The sequence below is a fragment of the Geotrypetes seraphini genome, chromosome 3 (assembly GCF_902459505.1).
Source record: "Geotrypetes seraphini chromosome 3, aGeoSer1.1, whole genome shotgun sequence".
Taxonomy (NCBI): domain Eukaryota; kingdom Metazoa; phylum Chordata; class Amphibia; order Gymnophiona; family Dermophiidae; genus Geotrypetes; species Geotrypetes seraphini.
The window spans coordinates 4787434-4811410 of NC_047086.1; the positions used below are offsets into that span (position 1 = coordinate 4787434).

General features: G+C 45.4%; 1 protein-coding gene across 2 annotated transcripts in view; it reads right to left on the bottom strand.

The window, feature by feature from the left end:
• Positions 1-23977, bottom strand: part of SLC16A10 (solute carrier family 16 member 10) — a 141676-nt gene that overhangs the window by 81845 nt on the left and 35854 nt on the right. For both annotated transcript variants that reach the window (XR_004538776.1, XM_033937525.1), the window contains exon 2: positions 6301-6445. Coding sequence is in view for 1 of the 2 variants with exons in the window: in XM_033937525.1 (XP_033793416.1) it covers positions 6301-6445 (145 nt within the window). In the remaining variant the exon portion in view is untranslated. The remainder of the gene's footprint in view (positions 1-6300; positions 6446-23977) is intronic.

Genomic DNA, 23977 nt, shown 5'->3' on the forward strand with positions numbered 1-23977 from the left:
TGGTCACCCTCCAACAAAGAGCCCGCGGTTACAAATTCGCACAACGCAGACACGACTCAGTGCGGTGCTCTGCACCCAGGCACTCCACACACCAACGATGAGGATCGGTGATGGAGATTACCCGGTTGCACTTAGTGCAGTTTTTAAATCCGGTGCGAGGCCGGGACATAAGAAAAAATATGGCCGCGGCCCCGCGAGGCCAGGCGGCCAGAGCAAGACCGGTGATCCGGTCAAAAATACACGAAGGAAAAATAAAGAAAAGAAAGACGCGAGCACAGCGACTCACCCGAAAAGAATTAAATAAGCCGCGGTGCAAGAGGGACAACGCTAACACGCGAAGCAAGGGAGTAGTGCTTCTGACTCCACGGAAAACATAGAACTGAGGACACGCTGAGGAGACCCATGCCTAGACCGGGCAGAAGGTGCACTCGCACATGCGCGGTCCAATTGCAAGTTTGAAGGTCTTCAAGCAAGTCTGCTTGCGAAAACGTCTGCTAGGGGGCTCCGTTGGTGACGTCACCCACATGTTGAGAATATACTGCCTGCTTGTCCTGGGATAAAAGAACTATTCTTGATTTCTATTACTACTATTAATTATTTCTGTAGCACTACCAGATGCACAAGAGACCATCCCTGCTCAAAAGAGCTTACAATCTAATTATGAAGACACACTGGACAAAAATATTTTCATCAATGACCTAGAGGAAGGAACATCCAGTGAGATCATCAAGTTTGCAGACGACACAAAGCTATGCCGGGCAATCAAATCGCAGAAGGATAGCGAGGAACTCCAGAGCGACTTGTGTCAGTTGGAGAAATGGGCAGAGAAATGGCAAATGAAGTTTAATGTGTAAAAGTGCAAAGTAATGCATTCAGGCAGAAAGAACAAGGAACACGAGTATAGAATGTCAGGAGCAACTCTGGGTAAGAGCGAACAAGAAAAGGACCTGGGCGTACTGATAGATAGGACCCTGAAACCATCGGCACAATGCGCGGCGGCGGCAAAGAAAGCAAATAGAATGTTAGGCATGATATAGAAGGGAATCACGAGTAGATCGGAGAGGGTTAATGTGCTGCTTTATAGAGCAATGGTCAGACCACACTTGGAATACTGTGTCCAACATTGATCTCCCACCCTAAAGAAGGATATAAAACTGCTGGAGAGAGTGCAGAGATGAGCAACGAAGCTAGTAAAAGGTATGGAGAAACTGGAATTCGAGGAACTGGGATTGTTCTCCCTTGAGAAAAGGAGACTGCGAGGGGATATGATCGAGACCTTCAAAATACTGAAAGGAATCGACAAAATAGAGCAGGAAAAAAAATTATTTACAATGTCCAATTTGACATGAACAAGAGGACACGGAATGAAGCTAAAGGAGGACAAGTCCAGGACAAATATCAGGAAGTTCTGCTTCACACAAAGAGTGGTTGACACCTGGAATGCTCTCCCAGAGGAGGTTTTAGCGGTTATAGTGGAATTGACCGTCCTAGAATTTAAAAGCAAACTAGATGCACATCTCCTTACGAGAGGCATAGAGGGATATGGGTGACTAAAACTTTCGCCAGGTGTACACCTGGTTGAGCCTCCACATGTGCGGATCGCCGGACTTGATAGACCAAAGGTCTGATCCGGAGATGGCGCTTCTTATGTTCTCAATATATGCTGCTCATGTAGTAACATAGTAACATAGTAGATGACGTCAGATAAAGACCCGAATGATCCATCCAGTCTGCCCAACCTGATTCAATTTAAATTTTTTTTTCTTAGCTATTTCTGGGCAAGAATCCAAAGCTCTACCCGATACTGTGCTTGGGTTCCAACTGCCGAAATCTCTGTTAAAACCTACTCCAATCCATCTACACCCTCCCAGCCATTGAAGCCCTCCCCAGCCCATCCTCCACCAAACAGCCATATACAGACACAGACCGTGCAAGTCTGCCCAGTACATAAGAACATAAGAAACGCCCTCACCGGATCAGACCGAGGTCCATCTAGTCCGGTGATCCGCACACACGGTGGCCCATTTAGGTACTCCTTTTTGGAGACCCAAATTTCCCGTATCCCTTAATATGATTTGCAAGAAGGTATGCATCCAACTTGCGCTTGAAACCCAGAACAGTAGTCTCCGCCACAACCTCCTCCAGAAGAGCATTCCAAGCGCCCACCACTCGTTGTGCGAAACAGAACTTCCCGACACTTGTCTTGAACCTGCTGCCACTCAGTTTCAGGCTATGACCTCTTGTCCGTTTCACATCCGAAAATGTTAGTAATGCTGCTTCCTGGTCTATTTTATCAAATCCTTTTAATATTTTAAAAGTCTCAATCAAATCCCCTCTCAGTCTTCTCTTCTCGAGGGTAAACAGCCCCAGCTTTCGGAGACATTCTTTGTAGCACAAATTTTCCATACCTTTGACTAGTTTCGTGGCTCGCCTCTGCACCCTCTCCAGCAGAGTTATATCCTTCTTAAGGTATGGAGACCAGTGTTGTACACAGTATTCCAAATGCGGTCTGATCATTGCTCTGTAAAGTGGCATTATGACTTCTCCCGATCTACTCGTGATCCCCTTCTTAATCATGCCTAACATCCTGTTTGCTCTCTTCGCCGCCGCTGCGCATTGAGCCGAAGGCTTTAGGGTTCTATCAATCAGTACCCCCAAATCCCTTTCCTGTTTGCATTTAGCTAATGTCACCCCCAACATCCTATACTCATGTTCTTTGTTTTTCCTTCCTAGATGCATCACCTTGCATTTGTCTATGTTAAAATTCATCTGCCACTTTGTCACCCACATTTCCAGCTGGTTCAGATCCTTCTGAAGATCCTCGCAGTCACTTAGAGAGCCAACCGCCCGACATAGTTTTGTATCATCTGCAAACTTTATTATATCGCATGTTGTTTCCTCTTCTAGGTCATTTATGAAAATGTTGAACAAGATAGGCCCGAGAACCAAGCCCTGGGGTACGCCGCTAGTTACTCTCTCCCATTCCGAGAATTTCCCATTTATGTTAACCCTCTGCATTCTGTTCTCTAGCCATTTACCGATCCATCTGTGGACTTCACCTCCTATTCCATAGTTTAATAGTTTTCTCATAAGCCTTGCATGAGGGACCTTGTCAAATGCTTTCTGGAAGTCCAAGTAAATTATGTCCACTGGATTACCACTATCAATTTGTTTGTTCACCTTCTCAAAGAATTGAAGTAGATTTGTCAAACATGACTTCCCTTTTCTGAAGCCGTGTTGACTAGCCCTAATTAGGTTGTGCTCTTCCAAGTGTTGTACAATGTTGTCTTTAATTAGTTCAATATTTAATATTATTTTCTGATTCTAGATCCTCTGTGTTCATCCCACGCTTCTTTGAACTCAGTCACAATTTTACTCTCCACCACCTCTCTCAGGAGCGCATTCCAGGCATCCACTACCCTCTCCGTAAAGTAGAATTTCCTAACATTGCCCCTGAATCTAACACCCCTCAACCTCAAATTATGTCCTCTGGTTTTACCATTTTCCTTTCTCTGGAAAAGATTTTGTTCTACGTCAATACCCTTCAAGTATTTCAATTTCTGAATCATATCTCCCCTGTCCCTCCTTTCCTCTAGAGTATACATATTCAGGACTTCCAGTCAGTGCTCCCTCTAAGCGGGCGGGTGGTGTGAGCAAAATTTTTTCCCCGTGCGCTAAAAATATCGGGCGCCAGCACCAACTCGCCCAATTCTCCTCTCGCCGCGGCCTGCCATCTCCGTACGCCGTGCGCTGTGACGTGACATTGTGCGCTGCGAGGCAATATTTTGTGCGCCAGCGCACGCCAGCACAGCTTAGAGAGAACACTGCTTCCAGTCTCTCCTCATACGTCTTCTGGTGCAAGCCTCCTATCATTTCCATCGCCCTCTTCTGGACCGCTTCAAGTCTTCTTACGTCCTTCGCCAGATACAGTCTCCAAAACTGAACACAATCCTCCAAGTGGGGCCTCACCAACGACCTGTACAGGGGCGTCAGCACCTTCTTCCTTCTACTGACTACGCCTCTCTTTATACAGCCCAGCATCCTTCTGGCAGCAGCCACTGCCTTGTCACACTGTTTTTTCACCTTTAGATCTTCGGACACTATCACCCCAAGGTCCCTCTCCCCGTCCGTGCATATCAGCTTCTCTCCTCCGAGCATTTACGGTTCCTTCCTATTATTAATCCCCAAATGCATTACTCTGCATTTCTTTGCATTGAATTTTAGTTGCCAGGCATTAGACCATTCCTCTAACTTTACTAGGGGATACATAATAATAATAATAATAATAATAACAGTTTATATACCGCAGGACCATGAAGTTCTAAGCGGTTTACAATGAATTAGAAAGATTCTATGAATTACAATGAATTACAATGAATTAAAAAGATTCAAAGCGGTTTACAATGAATTAGAAGATTCTACAAATTGAATGGAGGTAATGACAAACAGATGTGGTGCTTTACAAATTGGTAGGGTTAATACTTAACCCATTTTGAAAAAGTGGGCCTTCAGTCTGGACTTCAAAGACGGAGCCCGACGTACCGAGTTAGGCAGGTTGTTGTAAGCACAGGGCGCAGCAAGGCAAAAGGGATGTAGTTGGCCATTGGCCGTCAAGGAGAAGGGTATGAACAAGAGACTTACCTAAGAAGCACAGCTCTAAGGGTGGAGTATAGGGAGAGATAAGATAAGAGATATTGAGAAGCCGCAGAGTGAATACCCTCATAGGTCACTAAGAGGAGTTTGAACTGTATGCAGAAGAGGACAAGGAGCTAATGAAGTGACTTGAAGAGGGGTTTAACATGTGCACAACAACCTTAAGAATAGAAGAATAGCCTTACTGGATCAGACCAATGGTCCATCACGGTAGCCAATCCAGGTCACTAATACCTGGCCAAAATCCAAGGTGTAGCAATATTCCATGCTACCAATACAGGGCAAGCAATGACTTCCCCCATGTCTTTCTCAATAACAGACTATGGACTTGGCAGAATACAAGGCATGAAGCAGAATTCTGAACAGATCGAAGGGGAGAGAGATGGTTTACCAGAAGACCTGCTAAAAGCACATTGCAGTAATCTAAGCAAGAGGTGGCGAGAGTGTGAATGAGGGTCTTGGCAGCGTGTTCAAAAAGAAAAGTCCAGATTTTAGCGACATTGTATAGAATGAAGCAACCAGTTTTGGCAGTTTGTTGGATATTTGACGAGATGGAGAGATGAGTCATAGATGACCTCGAGGTTGCAAGCTGACAAGACACGGAGGATTAGAGTGTTATCTACTGAAATAGAGAATGGAGGAAGAGGAGAGACGGGTTTAGGAGGAAAGATAAGGAGTTCAGTCTTGGCCATATTTAATTTTAGATGGTGACAACGAGACACCCAGGTAGCAATGTCAGATAGGCAGACTGAGACCCAGGTCTTGATTCCTGTAGAAATTTCAGGCATACAGAGGAAGATTTGTGAGTCGTCAGAATAGAGATGGGAGGAAGTTAAGAGTGCTAAAAATGATTTAAAACAAAACCTGGACTGATGAGTGTGGTGTAAAAGAAGAGTGAGCGATCCCAAGAGTCAATGGACTTCTAGCATGGCTGGTCCCAGCCCCCCTCACCCCACGTGGCCATGGATAGTAGCCTTCAATAAGGCTGTTATGAAGTATGTAATCCGTGAGGAATTATAGGCAAAAAAAACTATACATTAATACTAGTATCAGTTTTGGGTTTCAGACAGGTTTGAGAAATTACACTAGCAGTATTAGACTGCAAGAGAAGTCGCACCATACTGAACAGCAGTGTATCTGTAGTCCAAGATGCAGTCCAGGTTTGGCTGTACTGAAGTGCAGGCATGACATTAGATCAGTGGTTCTCAACCCTGTCCTAGGGGTCCCCCAGCCAAGTGGGTTTTCAAGATATCCCTAATGAATATGCATAAGCCATATTTGCATGCCTGTCTCCTCCATTATATGCATATTCATTAGGGATATCCTGAAAACCCAACTGGTTGGGGGTTCCCTAGGATAGGGTTGAGAACCACTGCACTAGATCCAGCTGAGCCATAGGAACATGAGCCCAAAGCCCACTTACCACTCACAACCTATTTGGAATCTGCAGTTTATTAGGTGGATTTGTGTAAAGGAGCCCTAGCTGAGCCTGAGTCTACTTTTCACTAGAGATCTCTCTCTTCCCTAGAGTTACTAACTTATGCTAAAGCTGCCTTTCTATATAACCCACTGACAGGTTGCTCCTCAGTGCATGCAATAGCATTCTATGCCAGTGAACAGATAGAAACCTAAATACAGCACACATACCTTACAAAGGAGCTGGAAAAGAGTCCCACTATAGCCACAGCAGCCCCGATCACAGCTGTTTTTTGACATCCAAATATATCAGTGAATACACTGACGATGGGGGAGCAGAAGAAGATCATTCCCATAGAGAGTGAGCTCACCCATGCTGCAAAACAGAGAATACAGATCAAATATGACAGCTGAAATACCTATTCTAATAAACACATATCATATCATTAAGATCATCAATTACTAATGGTCTTCTTAAAAATTTCAATTCAGTTTAGCCAATTGAATCGATTTTTCATTTCAATAGGATTTGCTTTGTTTACAATTATATAGCTTTACAATTAGCCTCTTCACCCACCCCCACAAAACAAACATTACTAAGTCTTAGTTGAGCTTGCTAACACCAATATACACATTTCAAATCTGACATATTTTAATCACATTTTGTTGTCTGCTCATTTTATTATTCTATACGTTACTATGTTTTATGTAACAGGATTGAAACTGTGGGAAATAAAATGGTATTATGTGTTTGTATTGTTTGACTTATGAATGTGATGCTGTTACCCATATAGGATTTTGGATATGTTTAAATAAAATATTCAAGGATTATTTGGGATGGTTATTTCCTTCATACTGATTCTTGAGTTTGGGAACTTTTTACCTGCTGTTTCTATTTGGTTACTTTTCTTTACTGCAATTGATGGGGGGATTTTCTTTTGGGGGTTGGGGGGGTTGGTGGAGGGGGAGTTGGGGAGGTGTTGTAGGGTGGGAGGATGTACTTTACATTTGATAATATATCATGACTTCCATTTTGCTATTTCCTATTTTTCATATGTTCCATCTGTTCTGTGTTTTTCCAGTATGTTTTTGAACTATGTTGGTTTGGTTGTGGTTTCTTATCAATAAAAATGATTTGATCTAAATAAAATATTCAAATCATGTTGGTCCCAGGCTCTGATTTCTATTTATCTTCTGTTAACTCGCTCACCAGGGTTTAGCCCATTTGACATTTTCTTCTTTCTCCCTGCTCACCATCCATCTTCCATCTCTGTACCTTATCTTCCCTACTCTCTCCTCCCCTGCAGGGTCAACACCTTCTCTCCCCTTCCCCCATCCCCCCACCTTTCACTCTCTGACCATATCTCCCAAGTAGTATCTGCCCTGTTTTGACAGCTACAGAAAATCAGACAATACTTCTCGGAGCTGGACTTTGCTCAACTACTATATGCTTTCATCCTCTCCCGTATGGACTATTGCAACATGCTCCTAATGGACTTACTAAAATAACACCAGTCAACTACACTGAGTACAAAATGCCGCCATCTGACTCTTGAAGAACCTTCACATACACAAGACCCAGCTCCCTGGTGCTCCGCAGAGGCCACTGGCTGCCAGTCAACAAAGCACAGTTACTTACCATAACAGGTGTTATCCCAGGACAAGCAGGCAGCATATTCTCACATGTGGGTGACCTTCAAGCTAACCAGAATGGGATGGTGGGAGAATTGGCTATTGGGAAAATAAATTTGTAATACTGCTTGACTAAAATGTCCATCCCGTCTGGAACAGGATTCCAGACAGTAATGAGAGGTGAAAGTATGAACCAAGGAATAGGGTGGAGAAAAGCCAGTGAAGCTTCCATAGCTCAAACCTTATGGGCTATGGCACAGCCCTCCAGTTGCAGCCCAGCCTAAGCATAACAAAATGAGATGCAAGCAGCCAACCAATTGGAAATCATCCTTTTGGAAACAGGACGCCCCAACTTGTTAGGATCAAAGGAGACAAAAAGTTGAGGAGATGATCTATGTGGTTAGGTTCGTTGCAAATTGGACCGCAAATGCACGTTGGCCTACTGAGTATGAAGAGCTGTTTCCCCAGGATGGGAATAAGGTTTGGGAAAAAAAACACTGGAAGTACAATGGATTGATTGAGATGAAATTCTGTAACAACTTTGGGTAAGAATTTTGGATGAATGCGGAGAACCACCTTGTCATGATGGAAAATTGTAAATGGTGGGTCCACTCTCAAAACTTGTAGATCACTGACTCTGCGAGCAGACGTGAGAGCGATGAGGAAGACTACCTGCCAAGTGAGATAGTTAAGATGAGCCATCGACATTGATTCAAATGGAGGTTTCATTAATTTAGCAAGTGGTTTGACATTAAAAAGTCCTTTCAAAAATCTAGAAACCACAGGATGAGCAGAAAGAGGTTTTCCCTCTAACACTTGATGAAAAGCCATAATTGCATTGAGGTGGACTCTAACGGAGGTGGATTTGAGGCCTGATAAATGAAATATATAATCCATAACTGAAGACAAGGAGGTAGACTGAGGCGCCTGGTGATGAAGATCACACCAAGAAGAAAACCTAGTCCATTTTTGAGTGTAATATTGTCTTGTGGCAGGTTTCTGGAAGCATTCAAAATGTCTGACAGGTTGTGAAAACTGAAGGTTTGAAGTTATGCCGAAAGGAACCAGGCTGTCAGATGTAGAGACTGCAGATTGGGATGAAGAAGAGAACTGTGACTCTGTGTAAGCAGAGATGGAAATATTGGTAGAAGAGGTTCCCTGCTGCTGAGTTGAAGTAGAAGGGAGAACCAAGGCTGTCTGGGCCACCAAGGAGCTATCCAAATCATGGTGGAATGTTCTTATTTGAGTTTGACAAGTGTCTTGAGAATAAGTAGAAATGGAGGGAACGCATAGAGAAATTTTTTCATCCACACCAAAAGCAAAGCATCTGCCTCCAGGTGATGAGGACAGTAGAGGCTGGAACAGAGCTGGGGCAGTTTGATGTGAGGAGATGCAAAAAGGTCTATTTGAGGAGTCCCTCACTGAGAAAAAATTTGATGAAGTGTCGATGAATTGAGCGTCTATTCGTGATGTTGCAGGATGCGACTTAATTTGTCCGCCAGTGAATTTTTCTCTCCTTGAAAATACAGAGAGCTCAGAAAAATGTTGTGAGCGATTGCCCAATTTCAAAGCTTCTGTGCTTCCTGGCAAAGGAGAAGGGATCCTGTTCCTCCCTGCTTATTCACATAGTACATGGCTACTTGATTGTCTGTACGAAAGAACATGGCCTGATTTTGAAGATGCTGAAAAGCCTTGAGAGCACTGAAGATCGCTCTGAGCTCCAACAGATTTATATGATTTCAATGATCTGTGGTGGACCAATGCCCTTGAGTATGGAGACCATCTAGATGGCCCCCCCTCCCCCAAGCGTAGGTCGAAGAATCTGTCTCGAGAAACTTCTGGTGATAGAGCGTTTGGAACAGCAAACCTCTGGAAAGATTGGAAGAGAATGTCCACCATTGAAGAGATTGCCTAACAGAAGATGTCACTGTAATGTGCTGGAAGAGTGGATTGAGAGATTGTGACCATTGAGAAGCCAGCGTCCATTGAGGAACCTTAGGTGAAGTTTAGCAAAAGGAGTCACGTGAACTGTGGAAGCCATGTGACCTTGGAGAACCATCATGTGTCTCGCCGAGAGTGAAGGAAGGGTAGACACTTGTTGGCAGAGTTTTACCAGAGCATCTTGGCGCTGCTGAGGAAGGAATGCTCCGAGTTGTACAGTATCTAGAAGAGCTCCAGTGAATTGCAGAGTCTGAGAGGGCTGCAGCTGAGATTAGGGGAAGTTTATCTCAAATCCCAAATTTTGTAAGAACAGAACAGTCTGAGGTATCACTACAGTAACCCCTTGAGTTGTAGGATCATTGATGAGCCAAAAATCCAGATATGGAAAAATCTGGAATCTGTGACTTCGTAAAGCTGCTGCTGCTACTACTACTACCAGGCACTCGTATTGGTAATGTTGATTTTCCAAGGTACTCCCTTTCAGCTTTGCATCATCTCCCAGAGTTTTTACCACCTGAAATCTGAGAAACCTGCGAGAGGCTGGGTGAATAAGAATGAGAGTGTAAGCCTCCTTGAGATCCAGAAAGCATAACCAATCACTGTGATCCAGTAGGGGATACAAAGACACCAGAGACAGCATCCAATTTTTTATTTGATAAGAAATTTGTTGAGATCTCAGATCCAATATCAATCGGAGACCTCCGGTCTTCTTCAGGACCAGGAAATACCAGGAGTAAAACCCCGTGTTCTGCTGTTCCGAAGGAGCCCTCTCGATAGTATTGAGAATGAGCAGAGCTTCAACTTCCTGGAGAAGAAGGGAGGCTTGAATGGGGTTGGAAGGAAACTCTCTTGGCGAGTAATCTGGGGAGTATGAAAGAAATGAAGAGAATAACCTTCTTTTATGATTGTGAGGACCAAGAGATCAGAAGTGATTAATTTCCAGCGATGGTAGAAATGGATTAGACAACCTCAGATGGAAGAGGGGAAGACATACAGAGCATAACTTCAGTCAAACTATCTCTGAGATAGTCAAAAAGACTGATTTGATTTGGAAGCAGCAGGGGTTTGAGTCTTCTGAGGATGCTGCTGGCATTTTTTCAACCTTTTTACACCCGTGGACCAGCAAACTACTAGGACTAAAATTTAAAAACCCCGTTTCCGCCCCATCTTCACGAGCTCGGTCACCTCAGTAACTATAGAAAAATAGACAAATATAGTGCAAAATATAAACAGCAGATATAAATTCTCAAAACTGACACGTTTTGATCACTAAATTGAAAATAAAATCATTTTTTCTACCTTTGCTGTCTGATGATTTCATGAGTCTCTGGTTGCGTTTCCTTCTGTCTGTGTATCCTTTCATTTCTTTCTTTCTGCACTCAGGCCCAACAACTGTCCCTTTCTATTCCCTCCCTTCCTTCCCATGTCCTTAGTGCCCCCAGTGCCTCCGTCCCATGACTTTAGTGCCCCCAGTGCCTCCGTCCCATGTCTTTAGTGCCCCTTCATAGAAACATAGAAGATGACGGCAGATAAGGGCCATAGCCCATCAGGTCTTCCCACTCTACTGACCCACCCCCAAGTCTACTATCCTAGGGATCCCACTCCTGGTGACAGGTTCCCTTGGCTTAACCCTCTAAGGGATCCCACTGGGCATTACATTACATTACATTAGTGATTTCTATTCCGCTTGTACCTTGCGGTTCAAAGCGGATTACATAAGAAGAAGCTGGACATTTCCAGGAGGGTACATGACATTTAGGGTAAGACATAGTAACAGAATGAGTATAGTCTTAGTAAGCAGTTATATTACATTACATATCAAATCTTTTCCAATTTGCTCTTAAATTCTTGCACGCTGTTTGCCTCGATCACCTGCACCGGGAGCTCGTTCCAAGGATCAACCACTCTCTCGGTGAAGAAATATTTCCTGGTGTCGCCATGAAATTTCCCGCCCCTGAGTTTGAGCGGATGCCCTCTTATGGCTGAGGGTCCTTTGAGAAAGAGAATCTCTTCTTCCATCTCGATACGGCCGGTAATATACTTAAACGTCTCGATCATATCTCCTCTCTCCCTACGTTCCTTGAGTGAGTACAGCCGCAAATTTTTCAGCCTTTCCTCGTACGATAGATCCTTGAGCCCCGAGACCATCCTGGTGGCCATCCGTTGCACCGACTCTACTCTCAGCACATCTTTTCGGTAGTGTGGCCTCCAGAATTGCACACAGTATTCCAAATGAGATCTCACCATGGTTCTGTATAATGGCATTATGACTTCAGGCTTCCAGCTGACGAAACTCCTGCGGATGCAACCTAACAACTTTCTTGCCTTAGATGAAGCCTTTTCCACATGATCAGCAGTTTTCATGTCTGCGCTGATGATCACTCCCAAGTCTCGTTCTGTTGAAGTTCTAGCTAAGGTCTCACTATTCAAGGTGTAAGTTCTGCACGGATTTCTGCTGCCGAGGTGTATGATCTTGCATTTCTTAGCGTTGAAGCCCAGCTGCCAGGTCGAGAACCAAAGCTCCAACAAATGTAGGTCCTGTGTCATACTATTGGGCGAATTGCCATCTCTCACTATATTGCATAGTTTGGCGTCGTCAGCAAATAACGTTATCTTACCTTGAAGCCCCTGAGTTAGGTCCCCTATGAATATGTTGAAAAGGAGTGGGCCCAAGACTGAGCCCTGCGGTACTCCACTGGTCACCTCCGATGTTTTAGAGAGGGTACCATTAACTACCACCCTCTGAAGCCTGCCACTCAGCCAGTCATTGACCCATGTAGTTAGTGTTTCTCCCAGCCCCATTGATTTCATCTTGCTCAACAGCCTGCGATGCGGGACACTATCGAAAGCTTTGCTGAAGTCTAGGTATATGACGTCCACGGATTCTCCCAAGTCTAGCTGTTTTGTTACCCAGTCAAAGAAGCTGATGAGATTGGATTGGCAGGACCTACCCTTGGTGAATCCGTGTTGACTGGGATCCCGTAGATTCTCCTCATCCAAGATTGCGTCTAATTTACGTTTGATTAGTGTTTGATGAGTTTGCATACTATTGATGTGAGACTCACCGGTCTGTAGTTTGCAGCCTCTGCTCTGCAACCCTTTTTGTGCAGTGGAACGACGTTAGCTGTTTTCCAGTCTATGGGGACTCTCCCCAAACTTAGGGAGAGATTGAAGAGTCTTGATAGTGGTTCTGCCAGGACATCACGCAGCTCACTGAGCACCCGGTCCCATGGCTTTGTTCACCTTGAGTCTTTCCAGTTCGTAGTAGACGTTGCCAAGTGTGAACTCGAAATTCTGAAACGGGTCTTCCACGCTGGGCCTTACCTGTCTTTAGTGCCCCCAGTGCCTCCTTCCCATGTCTTTAGTGCCCCCAGTGCCTCCTTCCCATGTCCTTAGTGCCCCTTCCTGTCTTTAGTGCCCCCAGTGCCTCCTTCCCATGTCTTTAGTGCCCCCAGTTAATCCTTCCCATGTCCCTCTCACTGCCTTCCACACTTTGTCCCACCCCCACCCCCGATGCCAGCCTGCCTGCCTGCCTACCTCTCTCCCACCCTCCCTGGCCAAAGCCAGCCTGCTTGCCTGCATACCACCCTCCCGAAGCTGTGTGTGGGGACAACGGGACAGGAGGTCTGAAAACGGACCTATGGTGATTTTAATCTTGCTGGCCTTGCGCGGACCGGCAGAAATTTCCTGCGGACCGGCGGTTGAAGAACAGTGGTCTACACAAAGGCGCAGACTTTGTTGGATAACGTCTCTAATAGGATGAAGATGGTCTGTACGCTTTAGAGGCTGAAGACTTAGATTTTGGTCTTAGCAATGAATTAAAAGATTTTTCATGCTCAGAGAGCTTTTTGGTTGCATTTTCTATTGAGTCACCAAAAAGTTCATCCCCCAGGCACGGAATGTTGGCTAACCGGTCTTGGAGGTTAGGGTCTATATCTGCCACTCTTAGCCACACCAGTCTTCTCATGGCTATTGAGATTGCTGAAACTCTGGATGAGAGCTCAAAGGCATCATAGGAGGATTGCACCAGATGCTGTCGGAGCCAATTGAGAGAGTGGTACATATGTTTGAAATCCGTCTCTCGCCTCTTCAATCCATTCAAAATTCTGCTCTCACATTACCCCTCTCCTCAAGTCACTTCATTGGCTCCCTGTCCATTTCCAAATATAGTTTAAACTCCTTTTGCTGACTTACAAGTGCATTCACTCTGAAGTCCCCCGATATCTCTCCTCACTTATCTCTCCCTATGCTCCCCCCCTTGATCTTCGCTCATCGGACAAGCCCCTCTTATCTGTACCCTTCTCTTCCACTGCCAACTCCAGACTCCGTCCCTTCTTTCTTGTGGCACCGTATTCCTGGAACAGGTTGCTTGAATCAATACGTCGTGCTCTATCCCTGGCAGTGTTCAAATCCAAGCTAAAAGCCCACTTTTTTTGAAACTTTAAACTTAAACTCCCACTCACTGCTATCAGATACCTAGACCCACTGTATCATTTTCCCACTCACTGCTATCAGATACCTAGACCCCCTGTATCATTTCCTCTATCATAATCTCCCCAACCCTGTAATGTAAATTAGATTGTAAGCTCTTCTGAGCAGGAACTGTCTATTGTATGTTAAAATGTATAGCACTGCGTATGCCTTTTCTGCGCTATAGAAATAATAAGTAGTAGTAGTAGTACAATATGAAGGCAAGTATTTGTATTTGAAATACTGGATTGAGACCTTGCCAACCTATTTCAATGTGAAGTAATTATAATTTAAGACACTATTGGCCAACATAGAATTTTGTTATAAACACCTCCCAAACTTGTCCATCAATCTACTTTCATGTCCTGGAGGTACCGTAGTGTACACTTTAAAAGGGGCTGACTTCTTCAGAGTAGACTCCACAACGAGAGATTGGCGAGACAACTGGGGTTTCTTGAAACCCGGACAAGGAATAATTTTATACTGAAAGTCCAGTTTCCTAGGGGTTGCTAGCACAGAGTATGGGGTTTCCAAATTCTTATGAAAGGTGTGCTTCAGGATGCCATTCATAGGAAGTTTAAGCAGTTCTTTAGGAGGATGTTTGATTTCTAATTCCTCCATGTACTCCTTGGAATATTTAGAGTCTGCCTCCTTCTTTATTGCAATGTCCTTACCCATCTGTCTAATGAAACAAGTAAATGAGACAGGTTTCGACGGTGAAGGTTCCCGATGAGAACAGGAACGAGGAGAACACTCTGCTTGGGAACCATAAGCTTCCGTGGAGGAAGGTGAAGCCCCATGAGTAGATTGAAAATGAAGATCCGAATCTTCGGGAATGGAAGAAGAATAGTACTGAGTTGAAGAAGCAGGTGATGCAGAACAGTTCCACTTATCCAAGCGTACAGGAGAGAGATGCTCAGATTTGTTAGCATGTTTCCCAGATTTTGAAGATGGAGGTTTTGGAGACAAATGGCTAGAGCGTCTTGATCTGTGTCCAGAAGCACAATTCTGTTTACGTACCCACTCCGGAAAAGCTGAACGGTACCTAGAAGAGCTATGCTTCGATGACCAACACCTTGCTGAAGGTGAAAACCAATGTTTCGGTGCAGGTGAACACCGAAGGTGAGGAGCGTTGCTTCAGTAAAGGTGAATAATGATGCTTTGATTTAGAGGACCGAAGCTTTGAGGAGCAATGCTTCGGTGAAGTAGATCGATGCTTTGAAGAGTGGTGTTGAGAAACATGGCTCGATGAAGAGGATCGGTGTCATCGAGGTGGTACTTATGAGGCAGCCTTTGTACTTGCATCTGGTAAGGAGCGACACTCAGGCTGGGCCAGTACCGGAGGAACCGACATGGGAGTGAGCATTTGAAACATGTCCTCAAACTCTAACTTAAAGAGAGCATCAAGCTTCTCTTTAAAAGCTTGCACCGATATCTGGGGGGTGAATGCTGGTATAACTGGTGCTGCAGCTCGCTCCGGTGAGGAAGACATCGAGGAAGATGCACCTCTAGACGTGGAAGCGAGCTGCATCAGAGGTCTTAGGCCAAAAAGGTACAGAGTCAAGTCGTACCAGCCAGAGACCCTGTCTGGGAAGCTGGTGGCTTCTTAGCTGGCTTACATGACTGGGACGGCGACACCGACTTGGACACCGGTACCTCTGGCGATGTCGATGCCTTGGATATTGAGGTTTGGTCGGTGTCGAAGGTACTAAAGCAGCATCCATGGTACCGAAAATCTGCTTCTGTTGTAATATCTGGTTTTTGATGGACTGCTTTTGTAGCATTGCACAGCACGAGCAAGACTCCACATGGTAGTTTGGCCTTAGGCACTCGATGCACCACTTGTGGGGATCTGTAAGTGAAATAGTGCGCTGGCACCTGCTACACTTTTTGAAGCTGGTGACTGGGTGGGACATGGAAAGAAAAACCGTCTCGGTCAAATCAAAGTATGAGGGCTGAGGCAGAGAACAAGGCCCTGCCATCAAAAACAGTTAAAAGAAATAAAGAAAAGAAATTATTTTCTTTTTAGTTTTATTATAGAAAAGAAAGAAAGATAAGAGCAAAAGATCTCGGTTTTCCGCGGAGCCGTGAAGTCGTGTTTGAACGCGGAATTTTTTGAACTGAGAAGACAAACACCTTTCTAAAGTTCTTGAAGCTGTCTGCATCGGGGCACCATAGAAACATAGAAACATAGAAATAGACGGCAGATAAGGGCCACGGCCCATCTAGTCTGCCCACCCTAATGACCCTCCCCTACCTTTGCCTAGTGAATAGAGCCCACGTGTCGATCCCATTTGGCCTTAAAATCAGGCACGCTGCTGGCCTCAATCACCTGCAGTGGAAGACTATTCCAGCGATCAACCACCCTTTCAGTGAAAAAGAATTTCCTGGTGTCACCTCGTAGTTTCCCGCCTCTGATTTTCCACGGATGCCCTCTTGTTGCCGTGGGTCCCTTGAAAAAGAAGATATCTTCTTCCGCTACGATGCGGCCCGTGAGATACTTGAACGTCTCGATCATGTCCCCCCTCTCTCTGCGCTCCTCAAGCGAGTATAGCCGCAGTTTGTCTAACCTCTCTTCGTACGGGAGATCTTTGAGTCCCGAGACCATCCGGGTGGCCAGTCTCTGAACCGACTCCAATCTCAGCACATCTTTGCGATAATGTGGTCTCCAGAATTGCACACAGTATTCCAGGCGGGGCCTCACCATGGATCTATACAATGGCATAATGACTTCCGGCTTACGGCTGACGAAACCCCTGCGAATGCAACCTAGGATCTGTCTTGCCTTGGATGAGGCCTGCTCTACCTGGCTGGCAGCCTTCATGTCCTCACTGACGATCACCCCCAAGTCCCGTTCTGCAACCGTTCTTGTTAGGATCTCACCATTAAGAGTATAAGTCTTGTTTGGATTGTGGTTGCCTAGGTGCATGACTTTGCATTTTTTGGCATTGAAGCTGAGTTGCCAGGTCCTAGACCAGCGCTCCAGTAGGAGTAGGTCGTGCATCATGTTGTCGGGCATTGAATCTTCGTCCGTTGTGCATTTTCCCACTACATTACTTAGTTTGGCGTCATCGGCGAATAATGCTATTTTACCTCGAAGCCCTTCTGCCAAGTCTCTTATAAAGATGTTGAATAGGGTCGGTCCCAAGACCGAACCCTGTGGCACTCCACTGATCACCTCCGTCATTTCTGAGGGGGTGCCGTTCACCACTACCCTTTGAAGCCTACCACCAAGCCAGTTCCTAACCCATTTCGTCAATGTGTCACCTAATCCTATAGAACTCATCTTGTTCAGCAACCTGCGGTGTGGTACGCTATCGAATGCTTTGCTAAAGTCCAGGTACACGATGTCCAGGGACTCCCCAACATCCAGCTTCCCCGTCACCCAGTCAAAGAAGCTGATCAGGTTGGATTGACATGATCTTCCCTTAGTAAATCCATGTTGACGGGGGTCCCGTAGATTTTCCTCATCCAGGATCTTATCCAATTGTCGTTTGATCAGAGTTTCCATAAGTTTGCTCACTATAGATGTTAGACTCACTGGTCTGTAGTTTGCTGTCTCCATCTTTGAGCCTTTCTTGTGGAGTGGAATGACGTTAGCCGTCCTCCAGTCCAACGGGACGCTTCCCGTACTAAGGGAGAGGTTGAAGAGTGCCGACAGTGGCTCTGCCAAGACATCACTCAACTCCCTAAGCACCCTGGGGTGTAGGTTGTCAGGCCCCATTGCCTTGTTAACCTTGAGTTTTGACAGCTCATCGTAGACACTGCTGGGCGTGAATTCGAAGTTACTAAATGGGTCAACTGAGTCTGCCCTTGTCTGTAGTTGAGGGCCAAGCCCCGGCGCTTCACGGGTGAAGACTGAGCTGAAGTATTCATTTAATAGCTGGGCTTTTTCGGAATCCTTTTCCACATAGTCTCCGTTTGGTTTCCTTAGACGTACAATCCCGCCAGAGTTTTTACTTCTATCACTGATATACCTGAAGAAGGATTTCTCTCTCTTCTGGATGTTCTTTGCCAGAGACTCCTCCATGTGAAATTTAGCCTCCCTGACTGCTGTTTTGACTGCTTTTGACTTGGTCAGGTAGTCTGCCCTAGAGTCTTGTTTCCCTGATTGTTTGTAAGAGATGAAAGCTTTTTTCTTTTCCTTGATGAGGTCCGAGATCTCCGCAGTGAACCATTGCGGCTTGTTGTTTCTTCGCCGCTTACTTACTAATTTAACATAGCGGTTTGTCGCTTCTTGTATGGTGGCTTTCAAAGTCGACCACATTTCTTCCATGCTATCGGTTTTTGCTTGGCTTTGTAGCGCCTGGTGAACAAAGGAACCCATGTCTTGGAAGTTTGTGTCCTTGAATTTGAGGACCTTGGTCAGCGTGTTAGATTTAGTGAAACCTTTCCTAAGATTGAACCATACCATGTTGTGGTCACTGGAGGCCAATGTGTCGCCCACCGAGACCTCTGTGACACTTTCTCCGTTGGTAAGTAATAGGTCCAGTATTGCCTGATCCCTTGTTGGGTCTAACACCAGTTGCTTCAGACCAGCTCCTTTCATAGAGTTTAATAGCCTCCTGTTGCTGCCAGAATCGGAGGTTAGTGTATCCCAATCCACATCAGGCATGTTGAAGTCGCCTAACAATACTGTGTCTCCACGCAAGGTGATATTTTCTATATCCCCGATTATTTCCATATCCAGGTCAACCTGTTGTCTTGGGGGTCTGTAAATTACGCCAAGATACAAGCATTTGTCCTTCCCTCTGGCCAAATTAACCCAAAGGGATTCCCCAGTGTATTGGACATCTGAGATTCTTGTGACCTTAATGTCATCTTTAGTATATAATGCTACACCTCCTCCCAATCTGCCTTCTCTGTCCCGGCGAAGCAAGTTGTAACCCGGTATGACCATGTCCCACCCATGGGAGTCTGTGAGCCAGGTCTCAGATATCGCCACCACATCCAGGTCGGCATTCCTTATTTCTGTTTCCAACTCCAGGATCTTGTTTCCCAAACTGTGTGCGTTGACGTACATAGCCCTCCATGTTGTATTTTTGTTACATATCAGTGGGGATATACCTGCTTGAGCTACTTGAACACCGTTATATATGTTATATATGTTCCTCCTAGACCCAGCAGTCTTTGCTTTGTATATGTTCCCCCTGGACCCAGAACTACAATGTGTATTCCCCACAGACCCAGATCTACAATGTGTATTCCCCAAAGACTCAGAATTACAATGTGTACTCCCCCTAGACCTGGAATTACAATGTGGCCCATACTTATGATTTGAACCTATCCCCGACTCGAAGGTGTGTGTACTCGCCCCTGACCCAGACTTTCGGTGACTTCTTACCACATCCTCAAAACAGTATTTACAGTTTAGTTCGTTAGGTATGCTATTTGTGTCTGTACCCTCCCCCGACTTACCTAGTTTAAAGCCCTGTGAAGTAGGCGGGCTAGACGGTGTCCAAGGACATTCTTCCCTCTTCTGGTCAGGTGTAGGCCGTCGTGTCCATGTAGTCCGTTCAAAGCTTCCCCATGGTGCAGGAACCCGAAGTTCATCTCCTTGCACCATCCTCGCAGCCAGTCGTTTGCCCTCTGTATTCGATCATCTCTGGCTCTGCCCTTGCCCCTCACAGGGAGAATCGAGGAGAAGACCACCTGCGCATTCATCCTCCTCAGCTTCTCCCCCAGGGCTCTGAAGTCCTCAGGTATGCTGTTCGTGGTGCTCCTGGTGGTGTCGTTAGTTCCGACGTGGATTAGAATCATGGGGAAGTGATCACGGGGCTTGATGAGTCTGTCAAGGCAAGCGGTTACATCCCGGATCCTGGCCCCTGGCAAACAGCAGACCTCTCTTGATTGTAGGTCTGATCTGCAAATTGGTCCCTCGGTGCCCCTCAGCAGCGAATCCCCGATAACCACCACTCTGCGCTTCTTGGGGGTGGGCCGTTCTGTTGATTCCGGAGCTGGAACCGTCTGCTGAACAACTTCTTGCACCTCGTTCTCCGGACCTTCCTGTAGCAGCTGATACCTGTTCCTCAGGGCGATTTGTGGTGTCGATGTAGAGCTGCCCTGTATGTGAGAAAAAGAGATAGAGTTAGGTCCTCTGCGTTTTCCTGTGGAGGAAGTCACTAGCTGCCAGGAGTCAGCATCTCCAGCCACTTCCTGCATTCCGGTGGTTGGTCTCAAGTTTGCAGGTTTGGATGCTTTGGGTGTTCCCAGGGTGGTTTTGTCAGGTTCCTGTTCGGTGATCTGGGACAGCTCCTGGATGACTCCATCGATGAAGGTCTCGTCGTCACGGATGCTCCTTAAGCGCTGAACCTCCTCTCTCAGGCTCCTCAGCTCCAGCAAAAGGCTTTCGTTCGACTGATCCATTACTTCTGTTTGTGTTGAGACTGTAGACATCTTTGAGGGGATGGCCTCAGTCTGTACAGAGACCTCTGTCCTCCTTCCTAGTTCCCCTTCCATCTGTACTCGGACCATAGCCACCCCCTGGGTGCTCTCAGTGACTGAACTACCCGTCTTGATTGAAGACTTGCTGCTTCTAGTCCTACCTGCCATTTACAAAGGTTAATTATTATTATTTATTTAATTATATTATTATTATTAGGTGCTGGTCAGTAAGTGTTAGGGAGAGATAGAGGTAGTTATAGGTAGTTAGTTTTTTTTTTTTTTTTTTAATTATGGTCTGAGGGATAACATCACCCATATAGTAACATAGTAACATAGTAGATGACGGCAGATAAAGACCCGAATGGTCCATCCAGTCTGCCCAACCTGATTCAATTTAAATTTTTTTTTTTTTTTTTTCTTCTTAGCTATTTCTGGGTGAGAATCCAAAGCTTTACCCGGTACTGTGCTTGGGTTCCAACTGCCGAAATCTCTGTTAAGACTTACTCCAGCCCATCTACACCCTCCCAGCCATTGAAGCCCTCTCCTGCCCATCCTCCTCCAAACGGCCATGCACAGACACAGACCGTACAAGTCTGCCCAGTAACTGGCCTAGTTCAATCTTTAATATTATTTTCTGATTCTAAATCTTCTGTGTTCATCCCACGCTTCTTTGAACTCAGTCACAGTTTTACTCTCCACCACCTCTCTCGGGAGCGCATTCCAGGCATCCACCACCCTCTCCGTAAAGTAGAATTTCCTAACATTGCCCCTGAATCTACCACCCCTCAACCTCAAATTATGTCCTCTGGTTTTACCATTTTCCTTTCTCTGGAAAAGATTTTGTTCTACGTTAATACCCTTTAAGTATTTGAACGTCTGAATCATATCTCCCCTGTCTCTCCTTTCCTCTAGGGTATACATATTCAGGGCTTCCAGTCTCTCCTCATACGTCTTCTGGCGCAAGCCTCCTATCATTTTCGTCGCCCTCCTCTGGACCGCCTCAAGTCTTCTTACGTCTTTTACCAGATACGGTCTCCAAAACTGAACACAATACTCCAAGTGGGGCCTCACCAATGACCATTCTTCAACACCTTCTTCCTTCTACTGACTACGCCTCTCTTTATACAGCCCAGAATCCTTCTGGCAGCAGCCACTGCCTTGTCACACTGTTTTCTCGCCTTTAGATCTTCGGACACTATCACCCCAAGGTCCCTCTCCCCGTCCGTGCATATCAGCTTCTCTCCTCCCAGCATATACGGTTCCTTCCTATTATTAATCCCCAAATGCATTACTCTGCATTGAATTTTAGTTGCCAGGCATTAGACCATTCCTCTAACTTTTGCAGATCCTTTTTCATATTTTCCACTCCCTCTTCGGTGTCTACTCTGTTACAAATCTTGGTATCATCTGCAAAAAGGCACACTTTTCCTTCTAACCCTTCAGCAATGTCACTTACATACATATTGAACAGGATTGGCCCCAGCACCGAACCCTGAGGGACTCCACTAGTCACCTTTCCTTCCTTCGAGCGACTTCCATTAACCACCACCCTCTGGCGTCTGTCCGACAGCCAGTTTCTGACCCAGTTCACCACTTTGGGTCCTAACTTCAGCCCTTCAAGTTTGTTCAACAGCCTCCTATGAGGAACTGTATCAAAGGCTTTGCTGAAATCCAAGTAAATTACATCTAGCTTATGTCCTCGATCCAGCTCTCTGGTCACCCAATCAAAAAATTCAATCAGGTTCGTTTGGCACGATTTACCTTTTGTAAAGCCATGTTGCCTCGGATCCTGTAACCCATTAGATTCAAGGAAATACACTATCCTTTCTTTCAGCAACACTTCCATTATTTTTCCAACAACTGAAGTGAGGCTCACCAGCCTGTAGTTTCCTGCTTCATCCCTGTGACCACTTTTATGAATAGGGACCACATCCGCTCTCCTCCAATCCCCAGGAATCACTCCCGTCTCCAGAGATTTGTTGAACAAGTCTTTAATAGGACTCGCCAGAACCTCTCTGAGCTCCCTTAGTATCCTGGGATGGATCCCATCTGGTCCCATCGCTTTATCCACCTTCAGTTTTTCAAGTTGCTCATAAACACCCTCCTCCGTGAATGGCGCAGAATCTACTCCATTTTCTCGTGTAACTTTGCCAGACAATCTCGGTCCTTCTCCAGGATTTTCTTCTGTGAACACAGAACAGAAGTATTTGTTTAGCACATTTGCTTTCTCCTCATCACTCTCCACATATTTGTTCCCAGCATCTTTTAGCCTAGCAATTCCATTTTTTATCTTCCTCCTTTCACTAATATATCTGAAAAAATTTTTATCTCCCTTTTTTACATTTTTAGCCATTTGTTCTTCCGCCTGTGCCTTCGCCAAACGTATCTCTCTCTTGGCTTCTTTCAGTTTCACCCTGTAGTCCTTTCTACTCTCCTCTTCTTGGGTTTTTTTATATTTCATGAACGCCAACTCTTTCGCCTTTATTTTCTCAGCCACTAGGTTGGAGAACCATATCGGCTTCCTTTTTCTCTTGTTTTTATTGATTTTCTTCACATAAAGGTCCGTAGCCATTTTTATCGCTCCTTTCAACTTAGACCACTGTCTTTCCACTTCTCTTATGTCCTCCCATCCTAACAGCTCTTTCTTCAGATACTTTCCCATTGCATTAAAGTCCGTACGTTTGAAATCTAGGACTTTAAGTATCGTGCGGCCGCTCTCCACTTTAGCCGTTATATCAAACCAAACCGTTTGATGATCGCTACTACCCAGGTGAGCACCCACTCGAACATTAGAGATACTCTCTCCATTTGTGAGGACCAGATCCAATATCGCTTTTTCCCTTGTGGGTTCCGTCACCATTTGTCTGAGCAGAGCCTCTTGAAAGGCATCCACAATCTCCCTACTTCTTTCCGATTCCGCAGACGGAACATTCCAGTCCGCATCCGGCAGGTTGAAATCTCCCAACAGCAGAACCTCTTCTTTCCTTCCAAACTTTTGGATATCCACAATCAGATCCTTATCAATTTGCTGCGATTGAGTCGGAGGTCTGTAGACTACACCCACGTAGATAGAAGTTCCATCTTCTCTTTTCAGAGCAATCCATATCGCTTCTTCCTCTCCCCAGGTCCCTTGCATTTCGGTCGCTTGGATATTGATCTTTACATAGAGCTACTCCTCCACCTTTATGACCATCTCTGTCCTTCCTAAAAAGATTATATCCCGGTATGTTTGCATCCCATCCATGTGATTCACTGAACCATGTCTCTGTGATAGCAACAATATCTAGATCTGCCTCTAATATCAGGGCTTGCAGATCATGAACTTTGTTGCTTAGACTGCGAGCATTTGTGGTCATCGCTTTCCAGCTATTTTTCTGCGATAATCTCCTTTTTCGTATGGATTTTTGTGTCGTTTCACTTTCCGTTGCAATACTAAGAAATGAGTTGCTGATATTGCTTATGTTGCAGCCTTTACTACTAT